This window comes from Mirounga leonina, unplaced genomic scaffold (assembly GCF_011800145.1).
Source record: "Mirounga leonina isolate KUSES-001 unplaced genomic scaffold, KU_Mleo_1.0 Mir_168, whole genome shotgun sequence".
In the NCBI taxonomy this organism is placed as follows: domain Eukaryota; kingdom Metazoa; phylum Chordata; class Mammalia; order Carnivora; family Phocidae; genus Mirounga; species Mirounga leonina.
Genome location: NW_023270426.1, coordinates 62,349,172 through 62,369,030, shown reverse-complemented (window position 1 = coordinate 62,369,030; position 19,859 = coordinate 62,349,172). Strand labels below are relative to the sequence as shown.

General features: G+C 37.9%; 1 protein-coding gene across 9 annotated transcripts in view; it reads left to right on the top strand.

The window, feature by feature from the left end:
* The window catches only part of FAM172A (family with sequence similarity 172 member A), a 411,264-nt gene extending 391,607 nt beyond the window's left edge, over positions 1 to 19,657 (top strand). For 6 of the 9 annotated variants that reach the window (XM_035014862.1, XM_035014855.1, XM_035014863.1 and 3 more), the window contains 2 exons: positions 13,658 to 13,796; positions 14,455 to 19,657. In XM_035014862.1, the coding sequence (XP_034870753.1) occupies positions 13,658 to 13,796; positions 14,455 to 14,569 (254 nt within the window). In that variant the 3' untranslated portion in view covers positions 14,570 to 19,657. Of the gene's footprint in view, positions 1 to 12,943; positions 13,058 to 13,657 lie in introns of those variants that run through there. The other 3 variants (XM_035014858.1, XM_035014860.1, XM_035014861.1) reach the window with 2 other exon arrangements.
* Positions 19,658 to 19,859: the final 202 nt, after the last annotated feature.

Below are 19,859 nucleotides of genomic sequence, written 5' to 3'. Positions count from 1 at the left end.
AAGGAAGGAAGGAAGGAAGGAAGGAAGGAAGGAAGGAAGGAAGGAAGAAAAAGAAAGGAAAGTTTGAAAAAGAGAGTTCTTACAAACCCAGAAGTAAATTTAATTCCTGAGAAGAAGTTCCTTGAACAATAATGAAAGATTTCAGTCTAGAAGTCTGGACAGTTGCACAGAAACCTATATGGGAAGCCCAATTAGAGTTTTGAAATTTTTTTAGGATAAAGTTCAGTATAAATGCAATAAGGATTACAATTCTAAATAATTTTCATAACTCTTTCTAGTAATTGTTTAGCCATATCTGGTTCTGTTCAATCTTTATTGTAAATCAGTCCCTAGGGGAACTTAATTTGAGTGCTCATGAATTTTCCCTATCCTGATAATCTGAAATATCATGTGGTATTTAGTATTCAGTCCTGTGTAATATGTTTCCATGTCATTTTCTAAACTAGTCCATAAGTAGGAATTTGCTATGTTTACATATTTGTGAATACATGTATTTAATTAAAAATGAGTGCATCTTTATCTTAATGGAAGATGTTATTCTTTATGTATTAATGCTGTTGTGTCAGTAAGTTCAGGATCCTTTAAAGATTCTTGCCATGTACAAGGCAGTTGCATCCTGGGATTTTTTTTTTTTTTTTCCTTAAGATATTCAGAGAGGAAATCTTTGGGGAAGAGAACTGGTAAGGAAATTAAAGTATTACCAGACAGCGTGAAGGCAACTCTAGACTTGGAGGCTGAAGGTAACAAAAATAGTCTATTTCTACATTACTAACGAGGATGAAAAGAAACCACATGTTAGGAGCATAACTGACACTCCAGAAGCTGTCAGTGTCTGTTATAAGGTTACAGAAAACTTTCATGACCAACAGTCAGCAACTAGATGACATTACCTGACAGAGCTAGGTCTTTTGTAAGTCTAACATCAAGAAATCAATCAAAATAAAAAATGTGGTCATTTCATGCCAGTTTTATTTTATTTATAATAATTAGCTTCATGTGATATCATATTCTTCTCAATAATTAGTGGTGTAAATACATTTGAGGCTATTTTTTAAAAGTTTTCCTTAATTTATAACTGGAGGAAATAAAAGCTATAAGAATTAGAAAAAAAACTGAAGTTTTTCCACACATGATTATTTATGTAGAAAGTTCAAAGTCTGTAGATAAATCTTTTGGATGAAATGTATAATTTAGTGGGATGCCTGGGTGGCTCAGTTGTTAAGCATCTAACTTCAGCTCAGGTCGTGATCCCAGGGTCCTGGGATCGAGCCCAACGTCGGGCTCCCTGCTCAGCGGGGAGCCTGCTTCTCCCTTTCCCTCTGCCTTCCTATCTGCCTACTTGTGCTCTCTATCTCTCTGTCAACAAAAATAAATAAAATCTTAAAAAAAAAACTTTAAAAAAATAAAATAAAAAAGTCAATTGTCTTTCTATATTCCAATGACAAGTAGTTAAAGATCCATTTATAGTAGTGTCACCAAATATGCCGTACTAAAAAATAAAGCTAAGAAATACGTCATGTTCGAAGTTTCACTCAACATAGTAAAGATGTTCTTTCTCTCCAAATTGCTGTGCAGGTTTAACATAATTCCTGTCAAAAGCCCAGCAAGATGTTTTCGTAGATACAAACTTCTAGAGTCCCCAAGACCACTGTCACTTCTGATACCAATGTAAGCGCGTGTCCCTGAGACTGCCTTCAGGTTTGAGCGTTTGCCAGAAGTACTCACAGAAGTCACTGAAAGCTGTTAGAGTCACAGCGACAGTCTGGTATAGCAAAAGGGTAAAATTAAAATCGGTCGAGGAAGAGACATGTAAGGCACAGTGTAGGAAAGTTCCAAGGATGAGTTTCCAGTGGTCCTCTTCAAGTCAAGTCACAAACAGTGCTGTCTTCTTTCAGCAACAATGTGTGAGAATACACATGGAGTATTGCAAATCAGGGAAGCTCACCTAAACCTTGGTGTCCATGTTTTTCCTGGAACTCAGTTACATTGACATGGTTGACCATCTGGTGGTACAATGACTCTGGAAAATAGCGTGGCAGTTTCTTTAAAAACTAAGCATGTAACTAATATTTAGCCAGCAGTTGCACTCTTGGGCATTTATCCCAGAAAAATGAAGATTATCTCACACAAAAATTTGTACATGAATGTTTTTAGCAGCTTTATTCATAATAGCCAAAAAACTGGAAACAACCCAGATGTCCTTCAACAGGTGAATGGTTAAACAAACTGTAGTACATCCATACCATGGAATACTACTCAGCAATAAAAAGGAACAAGCTATTGATGCAAAACAATCTGGATAAATCTCCAAAGAACTAAGATGAATAAAAAAGCCAATGCCAAGGTGTTACATACTGTATAATTCCATTTATATAACTTCCTTGAAATGACAAAATTATAGAAATGGAGAACAGATTAGTGGTTGCCGGGGTGAGGGAGGGGCTGGAAGAGAAGTGAGCATGGCTATAAAAGGGTACATGAGTTATATTTATGGTGATGGCAATGTTCTGTATCTTAGAGCACTGTTGTATTATAATATGGTTTTACAAGATACTACTATTGAGGAAAAGTATAAAAGGGACACAGGATGAATCTGTTATTTCTTATAAGTCCTTATGAATCTACAATTATCTCAAAATAAAAAGTGTACTTATTAGCTTAATTAAAAATGAAGTTCAAATTCTCTATGGAGAAAATGATAAAGCCTTATTAAGAAGCATTAAAGATGATCTAAATAAGTGACAAAATATGTAATGTTCATTGATTGGAACACTCGGTATTGTAAATATATCAGTTCTCCCCAAATTGGCCTATAGGCTTTAGTATAATTCAAAATAATTTAAGTAACTTGGGCAATCTATTATGACTACTTTACTATCTCCTCCTGACTCTCTGCTTTCTTGCTCCTTTTGTTGGCTGCGAGACAAACATGTCTGCTTTTGAAAGCCTGACAAAGCAATACAAATGATGGTGTGGTTACAAAAATTCATATAGTAGTTTATCTACGTATTCAGAATACCAGTAGCACTTTGCTTTCTAAATTCACAAGTTTTTACTGCCATGATCTTCTGTATGCCTCCTTTTCCCTAATTTCAAAATGGGAATTATCATTAAAATAATGCAAAAACCACAGAAAAGGCTTATGATTCCATGCTTTATTATATTTTAATAGCATTTAATAAGCATCAGTTTTCTGGTGAATTCTGTTCCAGCCAGTTGTTTATATAACAAACATCTATTAATCCTCAACCATGATTTCTGGAATAAAATGTTTTGAAGCATTACCCCCCACCAAAGGATTTGGAGATAAAGCAAGGTATTTTTCATACATGAAATAACTAGTTAAGCAAAACAGGTATATGACAGTAGAGTATACACTATATACAAAATACTGAAACATAAAGAAAGGGGGTAGCTACTATGGGGTAAAGCTAACCAAAGACAGCTTATTAGAGGAAGTAAATATTGAACTGGATCTTAAAGCAATCAGACATACATCTTCTGAAATTTTTTACTATTCCAGTGTTTTACTGATTTGTAAATATTGACTATATTAGGGCAAAATGTCTGTGTGCCTCTGGCCTATCACAACCTCTCTTAACTTTAGATTTCTTACCTGGAAATGAAACTGTTGAATAAAATTTTACCCAAGGTCCTTTCCACATCTTTACTCTTTTATATTTGGTATGTTTCTATCTGCATCTAAATTTAGACCAAGCCAACTACATCTTGGGAATACAAGCTCTCGAACAATTACAGTTAAAGTTTTCTAGAGTTCTCAGTTCTGACACTTATCTAAACCTCTTTTGATGCTAGCAAATTGTATTTACTAGATAAGCACAACATTTTATCTAAAGAGATCTGGAAGATACTTTGAGTATTTGTCAGTGCTTATCAACTAGTGGCTAATGGACTGCGGATCATCACCTCGTCAGTTTTTTGAAGAGAGCAAGAAAAACATTCTACTTCCCTCAGCTTTTAGTTATAGCGTATCCAACTGTCATTATATTCCAATTTTAGACGAATTTATTTCTTAACTCCAAAAGCTAACATACACTTCAATGTAAGGTGTATTTATCAATCTGCATTCAAAATGAATAAAGTTTGACCCCTGCCTCTTCAAAACTTCAGAACCAGAAATGATAATTTCTTCTCTGGCTGAACTTCAGAATCACAGATGTCCAGTACCTGAGATTTTGAAAAGGTTTTAAAAATGTCAGTTGAGCAGGTCCTGGGAGGATAGGGGATACTTACAGAAGAATTGAGAAATAAACTCAGAAAAGAAGTCTGGAACCAGAGAATGAAGAGCTTTAAACCATATTAAGGAATTTCTACTTGATTTAATAGATTATGGAGAGCTATTGGATATTTTTGAACAGAGAAAGAGGCATATGACACAAATGATACTTTAGAATTTTTCATCTGGTAGCAAGTGAGGTACAAAATAGAGGAGGAGAGGTTGAAAGCAATGAAATGAGTTAGGCGGAAGTTTCAAGATTCTAAATGATAGGTCATTAAATCTAGAGTGATAACAGAGGGATTAGAAAAGGAGAAGGAGATTGGAAAAACTTTGCTAAGGTGTAATTGTTGGGATTTGGTAACTGCATCAGGAGACCACAAACAAGGGAGGAGAAAAATCAAAGATGGCTGAGAGGCTTTGAGCTGCAGTAGTTAAGAGAATGTTGTGTCCATTCATAGAAATGAAGAACTCTGTGGAAATGCCTGTGTGGAGAGTAAGCCCAGCAGTCTCCTCTGGACTGCTTGCAGAAATGGAATGCTGTGACATGTGACAGCATATTCGCCTTCCCAGTACCTTCCCACCACACACAACAGTGCTTCTAAGGGCTAAGAAAGCAGGGTTATCAGCATAAATCACAGGAGCAAAATTGTTAGGAAACCGTTTTTCCTAGTTCAACTCCATTTTGTATTCAGTTCTTGGAAATACTATTTTATTAGTCTCTTTCAACTCTTACTGCATATTACTATTACTATATCATTAATTTATTTATGTGAACTATCAGTAAGTGGATTCTATATTCCAAAGAGTGTGCCCCAGAGAATGCTCTAGAGGTGGGTGGAGTCGATAAATGCAATCAGGATAAATGTCCTTCATTCTAACTCCCCATAATCCATCCACCATTCACATACCAACCTGTCTTCTTTTTTAAAACACAAGCCACATTTAATTCTCCTCTGCTCAGAACTCTGCAAACAGCTCTTTCACTGCACTTGGAATAATAGCCAAACCTTTCACTATGGCCTCCGATACCTCCTGTGGCTTGGAGGCTGCCCACCTCTGAATCATCTTCTACCACTTCTCCTGACCCACGGTGCTCCAGTCACTTTGGCGTTTCAGTTCCTCAACTGTGACAAGCTCTTTTCCTCCTCAGAGCCTCTGCTCCTGCTCCTCCAGAACTCTGCCGACTGCACTCTGCCCCCAGACCTTTGTCTGCCTTGCCCTTCAGGTCTCAGGTCAGAAGTCTTCACCTCGTCTGCATTGATGACCGTCTCTCCCCGTCCCACCACATCTTCTTTCCTCTTTCTCTTCACATCCCCTTGCTGTGTTTTCTTCACAGTGTTCTGACTCTCCGAAATTATCATGTTCGCTGGTTTACTTGTTTATTGTCTGTCATCTGCACTAGCAATATGCTACAAGAGTGGTGCATTTATTTATCTTGCTCACCGCTGCATCCTCAGCCCCAAGAAATAGTGCCTGGCATATAATAAATACATGTATGAATGTATGAATTAATCAGTCACAGAACCTCTGGAAAAACTATCTGCCCACAAAATATATCATTTAGAGTAGACTCCACGTTTGAGAAAGGAGGACCACAAAAGATTTGGATATTTGAACTAGTAAATGGTTTGGTTTGGTTTAGTTTGGTTTTGAAGTAAGGAAAGTATTTTGCAGTTCATTCTCTCTCTCCCTCCCTCCCTCCCCACTCCCCAGCTCCTCACCTTCCCCTGATACAAGCAGAGTCAAACTAGCAGCCCTAAGTCATTGATATCTATCTAGTAACAGACAGAGAAGCCAGGAGAAAGGAAAGCCTGACAAGATACCTGTCAGGTTGTACCAGTCCTGTTGGGCAGAGCACTGTTTTAAAATGGAGTCCAGTAAAGCTCTTTGCTGATGATTGTGTTGGGAATAATAGAATTAGGAATCTGTACTTATGGAAATGACTATATTTTTGGTTCTTTGCATTCCCTTGTTCAGGGCTCTATCCTCTTACAATTCCTTAGTAAAATTCCTTTGGAAAATGACAAAGAGAAACTGGAAAAAGGGAGCGTTTGCCCAAACCTAGGTTCAAATTTTAAAGGGAAACAGTATCCCTGGAGGTCAGGCCTTGTGGCAACAGTAGGAGTGTTACATGAGACAAGAATTAAAACCAAAGAAAGCACTTCTACACCGGCTGTCTGGGTTTGATAGGCAATTGAAGCAATAAAAATGTATCCATTTTTTATTGGTTAAGCGGTTGATTAGAGAGAGAGGTCTTCTAGGTTTAATATCAGAGACCCACAGCTACTGCAGGCTGTCTACTCTGCCTAAGAGTAAGTTTGCTGCCTAGAGTTGTTTCCTGGGTCTTGAGATGCCCTGTGCCGTACCCAGCCCCCACCTCACCCCCAACTCCCCTTCCATAGATGAGAAATCTAGAAAAGAAGGTGAAGGAAAGGACAGGATGCCCAGAAGCTGCATGTGACCCAAAAGTTTCTAACACTGAGTTTATGTCTTTGTTTTAGCCTGTCTCTTATTTCTGGTTAAGCTTGACAACTTGCCTTCAGGTCTCAACACAATTTCAGCTTTAACCGTATTGCATTTTCCATGCAATGCAAAGAGATTTGCCTACTTCTTACACAATTTAACAAGGCAATGCAACATGTTTACTAAGCTGCTCTTGGCATTTCCCTCACACGGTCCCAATGAACAGCTCACTCCACTCCACTTACTACTCCCAGCAGTGGCTGAGTCTCACACTTTCGCCTTCTAACTTGGGAGAGTCTCCATTAGGAGCTCTTCTCTGTTCAAATATTGGTAAGTTGTGGGGGGCGGGTGCTTAATGATGTTCTTCTTAGAAGCTCTAGAATTCATTTTAAAATGAATTTTAGTAGTTACATTTTATTTCTTTTTAGAAGGCACATTATTTTTCAGTGCTCTGGTATTTCTCTAATTCTTTATAACTCTCTAAAAATAACTGCTGGTGAGCTCATAAATTCATTAGTTAATCCCAGTGGGACTCAATAATGCATATTACAGACCTCTTGATTTTTATAAATTAGATTTTCTCAAGAATTCCCTTACCTGTTATTATCAACATAGCTATATTGACAGGGTCTTCATTACTTCCTAATTGCCCATATTTCTTTTTCTTGTTAAAGATCAATTTTTTAAATCAAACCTTGTCATTTTGAAGGTATCATAGACATGTTATCTTGTTAATATTAATGTTTCATATCTTTCTAGGTTTTTTTTTCTTTCCCCCTTTATCTTAGGAAACAAAATTTATTCATTACCTCTTGCTTTAAAAAAAAAAAAAACAACCCTTTTTGGTGGGGGAGGGATTGGGGAATGTCAGTGAGAGAGTAGGGGCACTTGCTAGTTTCCCAGGCCCCAAAACAAAGACATAAAAATTATATTTTGTATTCAAAAGTGACTCTGTCAACAGTTATATTCCCTATTCTAAACCAGACTGTAAAATGTAAATTATGCATAGATTGTTGAAATTATTCCATGACCTTTTGGTCTAGGACCATGTAAAATAAGGTGACTAGCAATAATTAGAATAGCAAATAGCTGACCAAGAAATTCTTCTAAATTATCTCTTTGGTGAGAACTTAAGACTGCCCATCATTATACTAGTAAACCTCATCTCTGGCAAATTTGATGTGTGTGTGGTGTGTGTGTCCGCACATGTATACGTGTGTGTGTGCAATATCACTTGAAGAATGATTATTTGCTTTCCCAGACATTCCTTCACTTTATTAAAAGATTCATTGAAGAGGTAAATAACCCACTCCTTCCTTTAAAGAAATTCTATTTACAGAAATTCTATTTACATATAAGTTTTTAAGACATCTACTGCATAAAATGAGGTACAGCTTCAGACTAGTCTACATCTGCCAAAGTAAACATCAGGATTTTGGCTGCTAACTCACTAGCATATTTTGGCATAGTTTTTGCCCAAAAAAATGTAAGCACTAAGATCAAGTGAAGAGGAGTGTGGACAAGGCAGACTTGTAAGAAACACTTGGATTGAAGTCATCACAGGAAGAAGTAAAGGAAATAGACAAGACAGAAGATACAGCAATGTTTTCTTCTCTCTTACCCTATTCTTTGAGCGTTCCACTCTCAGGGCTATTTCCAACCATTTTTGTTTAATTTCTAAATGCTATTATATAAGTGTAGCCTCCCTCTTTCTCAGTTCCATTACAAGACACTTTTTAAAAATATATAGTCTTTGGGGAAAACAAATGATACATTTTAGCAATTTGATCATTCTCATATATGATTTACAGTCTCATACTTCATACTTTAAGTTTCTAATCCTTTTGACCATTTGTGCTCTCTCTACCACTTTGAAATTTGCTACAATTCATTTTTTTAAAACAAGAATAGGTAAAGGATAAATATTCAGTGTAGTATTTTATGGAGGATCCCCTGTCCCCTGCCTTTTGGTTATTTCACAGTGAATAACATCATTGACAAACAATATTTATGGAAGAAACATTAAGAGAAATAAAAGGCATTTTCTACTCTGCATAGGATAAAAGAGATAGAGTCGGGTTCAGATTATAGGGAAAATTAATCTCTAATATAATAAAAAAAAGAATTAACTATTCATTTTTATTTAAGCTGACACTTGGATCATCTAAATATCTCCCCTAAAACAAATATTATGTAGTGCTTTTACTATCTTGAAATGAATTCTAAAGATAACATGGTCCACCTACTTTAAGATAGCTAAATTATTATAATGCTCTAGTTAACACATAGAAGGAATAAAAGTAGCTCATAATAAAAAATAATATGCATATCAATATTATAAGTGCTCTAGAAAATCTACATAAGAAGGCATAATACAGTAGTCAGATACTTAGTTCTGTACATAAAATTACCGTGGATTCAACAGCTACAAATGCAGGGTAATGTGGGTGTGCTTATCAGTGACTCAAGTTTCATGGGCAGTGATGCCATCAGTGATGAGATTTTTCTCATATGGTAAATCACTCTTGGAAATTATATAAACCACTGTTGCTTATTAATATTCGGAACAACATAAAGTACAAAATCCCATCAATTTACATGGTGTCGGATTCCTAGAAAATTCTGTATATGTTAAAATGATGCCAAAAGTACTTTGAGAGTATTAGTTAAACACATCTACATTCTAAGCCCATATAATTATAAACAGGGTTTTCAACGACATGAATAGCTGGTGGAACATTTGAAAACCATGGCGGGGTGTGGGGGAGGGGGGCTACATGCCTCAGTCAGTTAAGTATCTTCCTTTGGCTCAGGTCATGATTCCAGGGTCCTGGGATCGAGCCCCGTGTGGAGCTCCCTGTTCAGTGGGGAGTCAGCTTCTCTCTCTCCTTCTGCCCTCCCTACCATGTTCATGTGCTCTCAAATAAATAAAATCTTGGAAGGAAGGAAGGAAGGAAAGAAAGAAAAAGAAAAAAGAAAAAGAAAGAAAGAAAGGAAAGAAAAAGAAGGAAAGAAAGAAAACCATATGGGATGCAAAACAATTCTTCATTGTGCTCTACTGCCCTGCAAATTGCAGGATTTCCAGCTTCCCTGGCCTTCTTCCTCTAAATGCCAATAGTTCTTACCAATCATCTTGACCACCAAAAATATCCCTACAAATTTCCAGAATGCCCCAGGGGCCACTACCATGCCCGTTTAGAATCACTTATTGAGACTGAACAAAGACACTTTTTTATAATGAAGCACTGAGACCCTGTACTTTTTATTTTGATACTGAATTGATTCTATGGAGTAGGAAACTGAATTTGCCCCAAAGGTGAATTATCCAGAAAGAACAAACCTGCCAATCCAAGAAGATACAAAAATCTTTCCCTGTGAACATGGCGGGTATTTAATATGGGAAACCCTTTACTCCCTATACTGTGGGAACCTCTCTAGATTAGGGGTCTGAAAAGTGGAAACAAGTTCATAGTCCCTAAAAAGAGGAGCTTTTGATTTGGGTAAAGTTGTGCTAGAGGAAAAACTAGGAATCATGTTTATATCCTTCAAATAACATGGTTATGTTATTTTGAAATGATTTTCCATATACCTACACATTACAGTTTCTCAATATATGGCTGCTTTTTTTATTGGCCTATATTTTCCACTTTTATATCATTTTATGAATTGATAGTGTAATGGTCTAGTGTTTCTGTCCTGATGGAATAATTTTTCCTTAAGTGGTGTATTTTTTAACTACTAGAAAACTGCTCTCAAAAGTTTCCATTCTCTAAGCTTTGCTATGGGTAGATATTCATATTAATTTGTAAATTTTTTCATTGAACTTTGGCTCTGACTTTTCAAAAATGGTCTCCAGACATGTTCTTGAAATGTATATATGCAGCCCCAGGTGGATATGCAATTACCTAACTTCCAACTGCTATTTTAATAAAATTATTAAAAACCTACTTTGAAAATTTTTGGAAAGAAAGCGATTTTTGTATAAAATATTCACTTTACTACTCCTTAGTTTAGGGAGAATTCTCCCACCCCCACTCAGTTCTCTATAGTTCAGTTTCTAACCCACTTTGCTTATTACCTTTACTCCCAGCAGTTTCCCTTCCTCTGACAGAGCACACATTCTCATTATTTATACTCTTAAATTGCAGGGGTAAATGTTGAGAGCCAGTGCAGGTACTCAGTTATCTCAGGGACTTTGGTCTTTTCAGCCGGGGACTAATCAAGCAGAGAGTAATCATAAGCTAAAACTAAAAAGCCTTTGTAGTGATTTTATCACCAGGGAAATTTGTTCATCCTTCAGAAAGATTGTCACCAGGAAAGAAAAAATAAAGGAGTTAAAATTGCTTCAGACCATTGACTCCTTAGGTCCCCCTAGATTCCTAGATTGAATTGGTTTTCAAGAGGTGGGAGGAATTATGAGAAGAATTCCCTGAGAAAGCTTACAAATTGATCATAGCCTTGGTAACACTAGTAAGTGTAAGTGTGATCACTATGGAGGAAATGCCAAATGAGTCTGGAAGCATGGGAAATGAGAAGGAAAAGAAGACAATTAACACCTTTTTTTTTTCTTTCTTTCTTTTCTTATTGTTTTTGGGGATGGGTGTTGCCATGTAGTATGCATCTGAGAATAGTCTTTCAAAAAGAAGAAATACAATTGATTTTAAAGTATCTTATCATGGGGCTTAGTTGGTTAAGCGACTGCCTTCGGCTCGGGTCATGATTCTGGAGTCCTGGGATCGAGCCCCACATCGGGCTCCTGGCTCAGCGGGGAGCCTGCTTCTCCCTCTGACCCTCTCCCCTCTCACGCTGTTTCTCTCTTGCTCGCTCTCTATTAAGTAAATAAAATCTTTTAAAAAAAATTTAAAGTATCTTACCATAAGTGCAGTTAGTTATTATTGAAATGAAACTAGATTTGTAAGCACCATAGAAATAGGAACAGGAATTTCATAAACCTATCCAGAAACTGGGTCCCTTTCAAATATACCCAAAGTAGGTTTGTCTGAGCCTATCTAGAACTGCTTACTTGGGTTTGGAGAATATAAATGACTCCAAATTCAAAAGAATTCTTTAAGCTTGTCATATGAATAAATCAGTGGAAAAATAATAACAAATACCTGGATGTTACATATATTTTAAAGAACTTGAAAGTTTGCACACCTATTGATGCGGGCAGGCATGTAATTTTTTTATTCCCCAGAATTCTAAGAAGACCTCAAAATCAAGGCAAGGCACTTTAGAATTTGCCAGGATAAAACTACACTCCTCTCTCTCTCCCATTGAGTAACATTGAAATTTGCCCAAAATGAGTAAGCTGATAAAGAAATGACCTCATTTTTTAATCTGAATATGGTAGTGTTGGAGGATATTTCTCAAGGATATGACTTCAGTACTGGATCATAGTTTCCAATGCAGGTTCGTAAGGCCAAATTGCAGAGAAGAGGATAGAGAGCATCCTTGTGAGGGCACCTGTAAAGAGAGGGGTTCTCTAGTAGGGCCAGCTCCCACATCTAAGTCCATGCACAGACTGTAGCTTTCTGCTCTCTGGTCGACTGCAGCCATAGCATCCTTATTGTTGTAACTCCCAGATTGTGATACTGTCACAAAACTGTTGCTAGGCAACAAATGTGGTTACCAGGTCTCAGCGAATAGCTGAAGGGGAAAGCAAAGTGTTGCACCATTGTAGAGTAACCATAGCAATGACCTACTATTACAGACTAAAGAATTATCATTAACAATGTTAAAGTATCAGACAGAGGCCCTGAATCCCAAGACTTCCAGGCAGTATCTCTCTGCATAATTGAGTGATCTAGGAAAAGATTTCATCTGTTTCAAAGCTATTCACTCATTATTTCTATGGCAGAGTCTTCGTTATTATTTTTATTTTTTAATTAAAAAATTGTTATGAAGAGACTGGTAAAATAGTATGTTATCACAAGGAGTCGAAAGCGATTAATATCCTCATCTGTTCTTATGACTACATCACTGTTATTTTTTTTGCCTGTGTTAAACTGAAGGGAGGTTTGACTTGAAAAACACTGTACATCAGTATCAAATTTAGCCACAGAAAGAAGCTGTAGTAAAATAAAATAACCCTGTAAAGTGACAAACTAAACCTGTATTTTCTAAAGTTCAATTCCTCCTGACAAAATAAGAGGCCTAAATGCTCTTTTTGTAGTCACTGCTTTGAAACACTTTTTTTAGCTTTTCTAAAACTGTCCCCTAAAATCTTTAAAAATGTAGCCTCCTAGGACACTTCTGGGCACAGTCTCCTTTTTAATCTGAACCTTCATGAAGCATCCCATATAATTTGGTCGCGGTGACCTCGCTGAGACAAATGATGTCTAACAGCACAGCTTCCGAGAGAGGCAAGAAAATCCGATTTGTTCTATGCTCTTGGGAAGCGAGAAACGTGGGTGCTCCGGGGTGGGTGAAGCAGCCGGATTCCGCGCGCAGGGGAAGCCAATCCCCGCGCGCGCGCGGAGCCGGGGGAAGTGGGTGGTTTCGAGGCGGGAGAGGGAGGGGCCCTTCCCTCCGAGCGCCTCGATTGGCCCGGAGGGGCTGAGGCCCCGGGGCCGCCTGGCCGCGCCTCGGGCAAGCCGCGGGGGGCGTCCCAGCCGCGTCCTCGCGTCAGGGGCGGGAAGGGAGCTCGGGCGGGAGGCGGCGGAGGTCTCCGGACGGCCGCCCCGGGCGCCGCCGGCAGAGATGCGCGGGGGGCGGACGTGCACGGCCCTCGGCCCTGGGAGCAGAGTGAACCCTCGCGCACAGGTGTGGCCTGGAGAGGCCGCGCCCGGGGTCTGGAGACGCGCGCCGGCGGGGGGCGGGCGCCCGAGCGCGGGCCGAACGCGGAGGACGCGGGCTCCGAGGGCGGGGCTCGGGCTCCGGGGGCGGAAGACGGGCGGCCTGCCCTGGCACCGAGCGAGGCCACCTCGTAACCGAATCTGTGTTTTTTTGCAGGCACCGACCGTCACGAGCTAACTTCCTGGAAGAGCTTCCCGTCCATTTTCAAATTCTTTACCGAAGCCTCTGAGGCAAAGACCAGTTCCCTCAAGCCGGCTCTGACGCGGCGCTCCCACAGAATAAAGCACGAAGAGCTGTAAGAGGAGGACGAGCGAGACGGGGGAGGGGAAGCCAAGGCACCACACTCGCGCATGCATCCACACGTCTCCTAACTGCTTGTCGGCGAGCAGACTCCCAGCCCCTCATTAGATTGTTTTCTTCCCAGAGCACAGGGTCGTGATATATACATCTAAATAGCGTTTTGCATTATTTCTAGATGAGTGCAACTGTCAAAGCAATATGGGTTCACTGGTCGTGCTTCCTGCGGGCTGAGCTCGGGCTTCGCGCTGCCCGTCAGCGCGCAGATTAAGGCTGACGGCGCCCTGCCCGGCGCGGCCGGCGCGCCCCTAATTGCCCTGACGGAGCCCGCGCGGGCGCTGCGGGGCGAGCGGCGTCTGCGCGGTCCTACCGCCCGCTGCCGCGCCGCCGCCCCCGGCCCCCGCCCCCGGCCCCCCTCAATCGTGTCCAGGCTTTTTCTCCGAACAGAAGCAAACTTTTATTCTAGGTTCCAAACTTCCATTTTAGGTAGGTTTTCCTCTAAGAGCCTCTTACGCACTTTTTTTTAAAGGAAGTCCCCCCCCCCACCTCCCCAGAAAAGCCAAATTTTTAAATTCAGAACGTGAATGCCGTGATGCGCTATGTCGTCTTGGGAGTGCAAATTGTTCTCTAACAATCTATTTTCGATTCGAGACCAGAAGAGAAACTTTGCGTGAAAATCTACGAAGTACCGATGACACATTACCGCTGAAAATCCTTGCCATTTTGAATACGAGATTTCACACAAGTCTCGAATTTCAGAAGATTGTTTAAACCAAAACGTAATGATGAGCAAATCTTTTAAGTTGTGAAAGGTCCCGTTTTCAATGGAATTTCCAGCTTTATCATTAGAATTGACTTTACTTTTTAAATGTATAATGTGTATTGAGTGGCATTGTAATTTAGATCACACACTTGTTTTGCTTTTAAAATCCTAATGTGCAGAGAGTTTGTAGTTGTTGTTGTTGATAATCCTAACTAGCATGATCTATTCTGAGCTTTCATGGAGTTAGACCTTGTTAGGGATAGTATTTATTGTCATTAGGAAAATGAACCTGTGTGCTGTTCTACCTTTTCCTTCTGAAAGGCTTAAGTGGAGCTAAAATGATTCTTCTAGGTTTCTGTTCCGCAAGAAAGGGAAAGAAAGACCTGGTGTGAAAGATTTTCTCCTCTCAGTACAATGGCATAATTTTTAGTAGTCCACTTCCTCTGTAGGGTTTTGCCCTACGGTTTCAACAATTACTTTAATCCAGCTAATATCTGGCCAACACTGTGAAATATAAGAGGTAAAATAAGTTAAGATTTTGCTGACTTTTAAATTCAAATATTAAATCTTAACATTATCAATTTTTAATTACTTGAATTTAATTACCTAGTAAAGTTCTGTTTGTAGCAGATGATGGTGTGAATTTAATATTTTTTCATCCTTTTTTAAAGTATATGCAACAACATGCCTGCCTTATTTGAGGACGTGATAAAATGTACCCAAAATGACTTAGAACTGTCTGACTCCTCAGAAAAATAATTTAAAATAACCACCTCATGGATGAGATGTTTTTATATTATGAACCGATTTCAGCAAGTTTTAAAACTGATAATATCTGTGTTTGGTATGTAAGTACAATAATTCGTTCTTATAGTTTTAATGATGGCAAATTAAAGTGATCTTTTTTCAGTGGTCATATGTACGTATCTTTTGATATTATCTTAGCAGAAACAACACAGGAAAAAAATCAAAACGTCATTTTATCCACGCCTGGATAACTTAATATGTGTAACCCCAACAATGTCAAGCATGTTGGTCTGCAATCTTTTCTGTTTTAGAAGTAATGGTGAACTGTATGCAATAATGGGACCTTCCTTTGAGAGGATCTGAAAATTGATGTGGATTGAATATGTTTTTTAGAGTGTTATAAATTGTTTGGTGTTTTGACTATATGAAAGTATTCACAGGAAAACTAATTTTATGTGTTTTTTTTTTTAATCAGCACTTGTGCAGTGCTAAATTTCTGAAGCTTATGCACCTGAATTAGAGCAAAGTAAATGTGCTCAGCTTAGACACCAAATCACTCCTATTCCTTCTCTTCGTTTTTCTCACTTCTCTTTTTGAAAACCTTTACTTGCAACTAGAGTGAATCACTGTTTAATTGCCTTTAATACTTTAAAACTACTGGGTTGTTAGCCTTGTTTAACCATCTATAGAGAGCTATTTGCAAACTTAAGTTGTGCAAATGTAATTTCTACTTGTGGATCTGAGCTGCAGCAACCCGGAGAGAGCTAGGCAAACCATCCGAGACCTCCACCTGATAAGTGATAAGATTCCTTGTAATGTAGGATTTTTTTTTTAACCTGTTGATTATGTGTCTGTTGGTATAAATGAGGTAATATCATCCACCTCAATTTTCCTGGAGTAACAACAATCAGTTGGTAGTAGCCCGCCTGCTTGGAGGTGACAAGTGTTAACAGTATTTCTGCTCTGATCTTCTTCCCATTTTGGTTTCTTTAGACAGGTTTTTAGGAGAGTAGTGGCTTAAAGTTAGGATGTAGACTTTTTAAAAAATTATATACTCAGTTCTTAGAGCCAATGGAATGGGAAGGAAGGAGTTGATAAATCTGAGATTCAAAATAGTCCTGTTAAAACTTAAAAGCGAGATACTGGCTCTAGAACTTTATAAAGGTATCTAACCATGCAGCCGTTAAAAGTTTTCATGGATATTTGAAGGGGGGAGAAAATCTATTTGTAATAATTGTTTTCTTAAGTTTCTGCCTTGTGCTTCAACCTGGATTGCATTATTGTTTATACAAAAAGAAAAAAAAGGTAAAGCACAGGAGTTTCATATATATTTCTGTTTATCATTTTAAAATAAAAACAATTTTCCCAACAAGCAGCGGCGTATTATTCTTGCTCAGAAGTTCATTTATTCGTGTACAGAGGTTAATAAAAGCAGAAACTTGAATGATGGAACAGCATTCATCAATATTTTAAACCGTATAGCTGCTTTTATTACTATTACTGTTGCTGTAAGGTAACACCCTAACTTCACTTGATTACTTACTATTTGGCTTGGACCTTTCACAAAGCCAGTATTTTTTTAAGGTGTTTTGTTTTTAATATCTAAAATATCCTTAGCTACAAAGAAATTTGAACCCATTGTTAAGCTATGATTTTATAAAGTACACTTTAATATACTGTAAAGAAATGTGTTTTCCAGAAGGAATCTGGTGACATTACATTGCTCCCAAGTCCCTATATAGGTCCTTGATGTTTACATCTAATCTGAAAATATCCTGTTTGCATTTATTTTACTGCTTTTCCTCCTTTAAAACCTGTAACTCCTTTGAGAGAGTTTGGGTGACAAAATATGTTAACTATATTATCAGGGCTAATAAGTTAAATTTTTTCACATGTTTCTCTGGATTATCTGGAGTCCCAATCCAAACACATGTGTGTCTCCTGTTACAATCATAGTTTATAACTGTAAACTGACAGGTTCCTGTGATCCTGATTCATTTAAGAAAGATTACTATTACAGAAAGTCTAAAAATTTCTCAAAAACTTTCCCCATACCTCTATAGGGGAAAATGTCTTTAAATAAATGTGAGACATTCTCATCTTTGAAATATGGGTGGCAAAAAAAAAAAAAAAAAGGATAATAGTGGTGGTTATTTTATGATTACTTATTAGGAGCTGTAATAATATAAAATAAAAGACTCCAGGAGGTACTCCCTTTCAAAAATTGAATACTTTCCTTCCTTCCTTCCTTGTATAGAGTGACTGAGTGGGAGTCTCTTGAATTGTTCGTCTTCCTTTTATCTAATATTCTATTAATCTCCAAAAAGATCAGTTTGAGTCTGGGAAAGGGTTTTTAATCAACACTTCACAGAGCTTAAAGCTACCCTACCTAAAGCGTCAGCTTTGTTAGGCGGTTTTAGATTTAAAGCATTGCAACTGTCATGCACTGTACTAAAAGTAAAGAATGTACACCAAGTGGAAGATGTTGAAAAGAAGGAAATAGCACAAAGTCGATTAACGGAGATTCGAGAATAGAAGTAGCCATCAAAGCATTCCAACGTTTATCTCAAAATCTATGTAGAGTAAAAAAAAAAAAAAGCAACAATGATAGTTTTAAACCTCACACTTAGGAGGGATGAATGTTGATTTAATTGATTCATTTGGATCAATGTTTTTAAAGTTTCACACCACTGATCTTTCATGTAGTGATGTCTTTAGCAGTCAGTGGTCTGACATGAGCCTTCTCAGATTTCATCAGTGGGACTCTCCATGACATCTAAAATTATGCAACAGCCTGTGCAGTGGTAACTTTGGAATTGGGAGACCTCGATGCCAAAGAGCATGGCTAGATTGAAGAACTCTTGTTAATTCTTAGCACAAGGGTTTTAGAGAGTGGTAATTGTAAATGAACCATAAAGGTTAAAGTCACCAAATATTATATAGTGGGCTTTAATTGCTAGATAGGAGAAAGTCGTCCTGAAGGTTTGACCATTAAGTGGATACCATGCAGAGACCAGTATTTTCCCCTTCAATGTAAAAACTTGAAAATGGAAATTTGACTTAATCTATGAGGCCTTCCAGGCAACCTTTCCCGGCCCTTTGCCTTGAGATTTGTGAACAACATTTCGCTATATTCTTTGTATTGTTGGGTTGAGTTCTATTTGAAACAGAGATGAAACATGTTTCTAGAAAGAAATCCAGGGAGGCCCTGCATCTTTCTTTCTAGATTATTCAGTTTTTCTTCCTTGGCCATTACATAGGGTAATATGGGAGACTGTCATAGGTAAGGTAATGTTGAACTGTACTTTGTAACCAGCCTGCAGTACCAATACAAAGAATCTGAAATGAAAAGACAACCAACACCCCAAGAATGATATGTCTCTTTTTAAAGTTTACAATTTGAATAATGAACTTGGATAGAAACTTGGCAGGAAAACAAACCATGGCACCATCACATCACCAACCATTTTCACTTTTCTGTCCAATTTCAGAGTGCATGTGTTTGTGAGTATTTCACTAGATCAGTGACAGCTCTTTATTTGCATAATTATATGCTCTGGTCTGAAGAGAAAACTAACCCCCAAATTTCATGGGTCACCAAACTGCAACAATCAATGTTTTATCACGTATGCTAAGCAAAATCTAAGAAGCTATATGAAGTTTCTTGGGGAGTTTTTACTCCTCAGAAAATTAAAGAGTTTTCCTCTTCTGAATAGATTCAAAATCTTTCCAAGTTCTTTGTAACTGAATTCTGTTTGAAGGCAAAACTAGAGATTAACATGTAGATCTGGATCTTAGACTCACTAGCATTACTTCAAAGTGGCTTAAGAAGAGCAGCATTTTTGGAACACTAAACTTTTAAATTCTAAGTACTGTCCATGCTATGAGGAAAAAAATTATTGGTCAAATTATGATGAGTCAAAATGAAGTCTGAATTAACTACAATTGACCATAAAGTTGATTTCCTTCTTTGAGATAACTCAGGGTTTTTTTTTAAAGACCTAATAGAAAAATATGTATATATGCATATATGTGTGTGTTTACACATACACACATGTACATATACACACCCATCCATGGGGTACATATACCCATCCCACCAGAAATAAACCTTATATATAGTATGTGTATGTCTTTGCAGTGCCTGTTACATTGTAGGGACTCAATATATGTTGGTCACCAGGATTGTTTGTAAACTTATTTTATTCTAAATAAATTTATGTTCAAATTCTTCAAGGCACTGTAATATTTTTAAATGCCTCAAGGTCATTTGCGTCTGTAAATTCTGTTTGTATGTAATGTGTATTTATAAGGTTGGCTTTATTTCATTAAAGAAAAATTGATTTAAACTGTTGGTGTCTAGTTTGTAGGCAATCTGCCAGACTTGAAATACAATAGAGCATAGAGACACATACAGACAGTGACTGTTACGGAGTTATTAAAATCCTGGAAAATATGTCTTTACCTAGGCACTTAAGGAATATGCCCCGTGCATTATTTAATCCTCCTGAAAAAGGACTTAGGTATGAATTTCACTATTAAAAGCATATA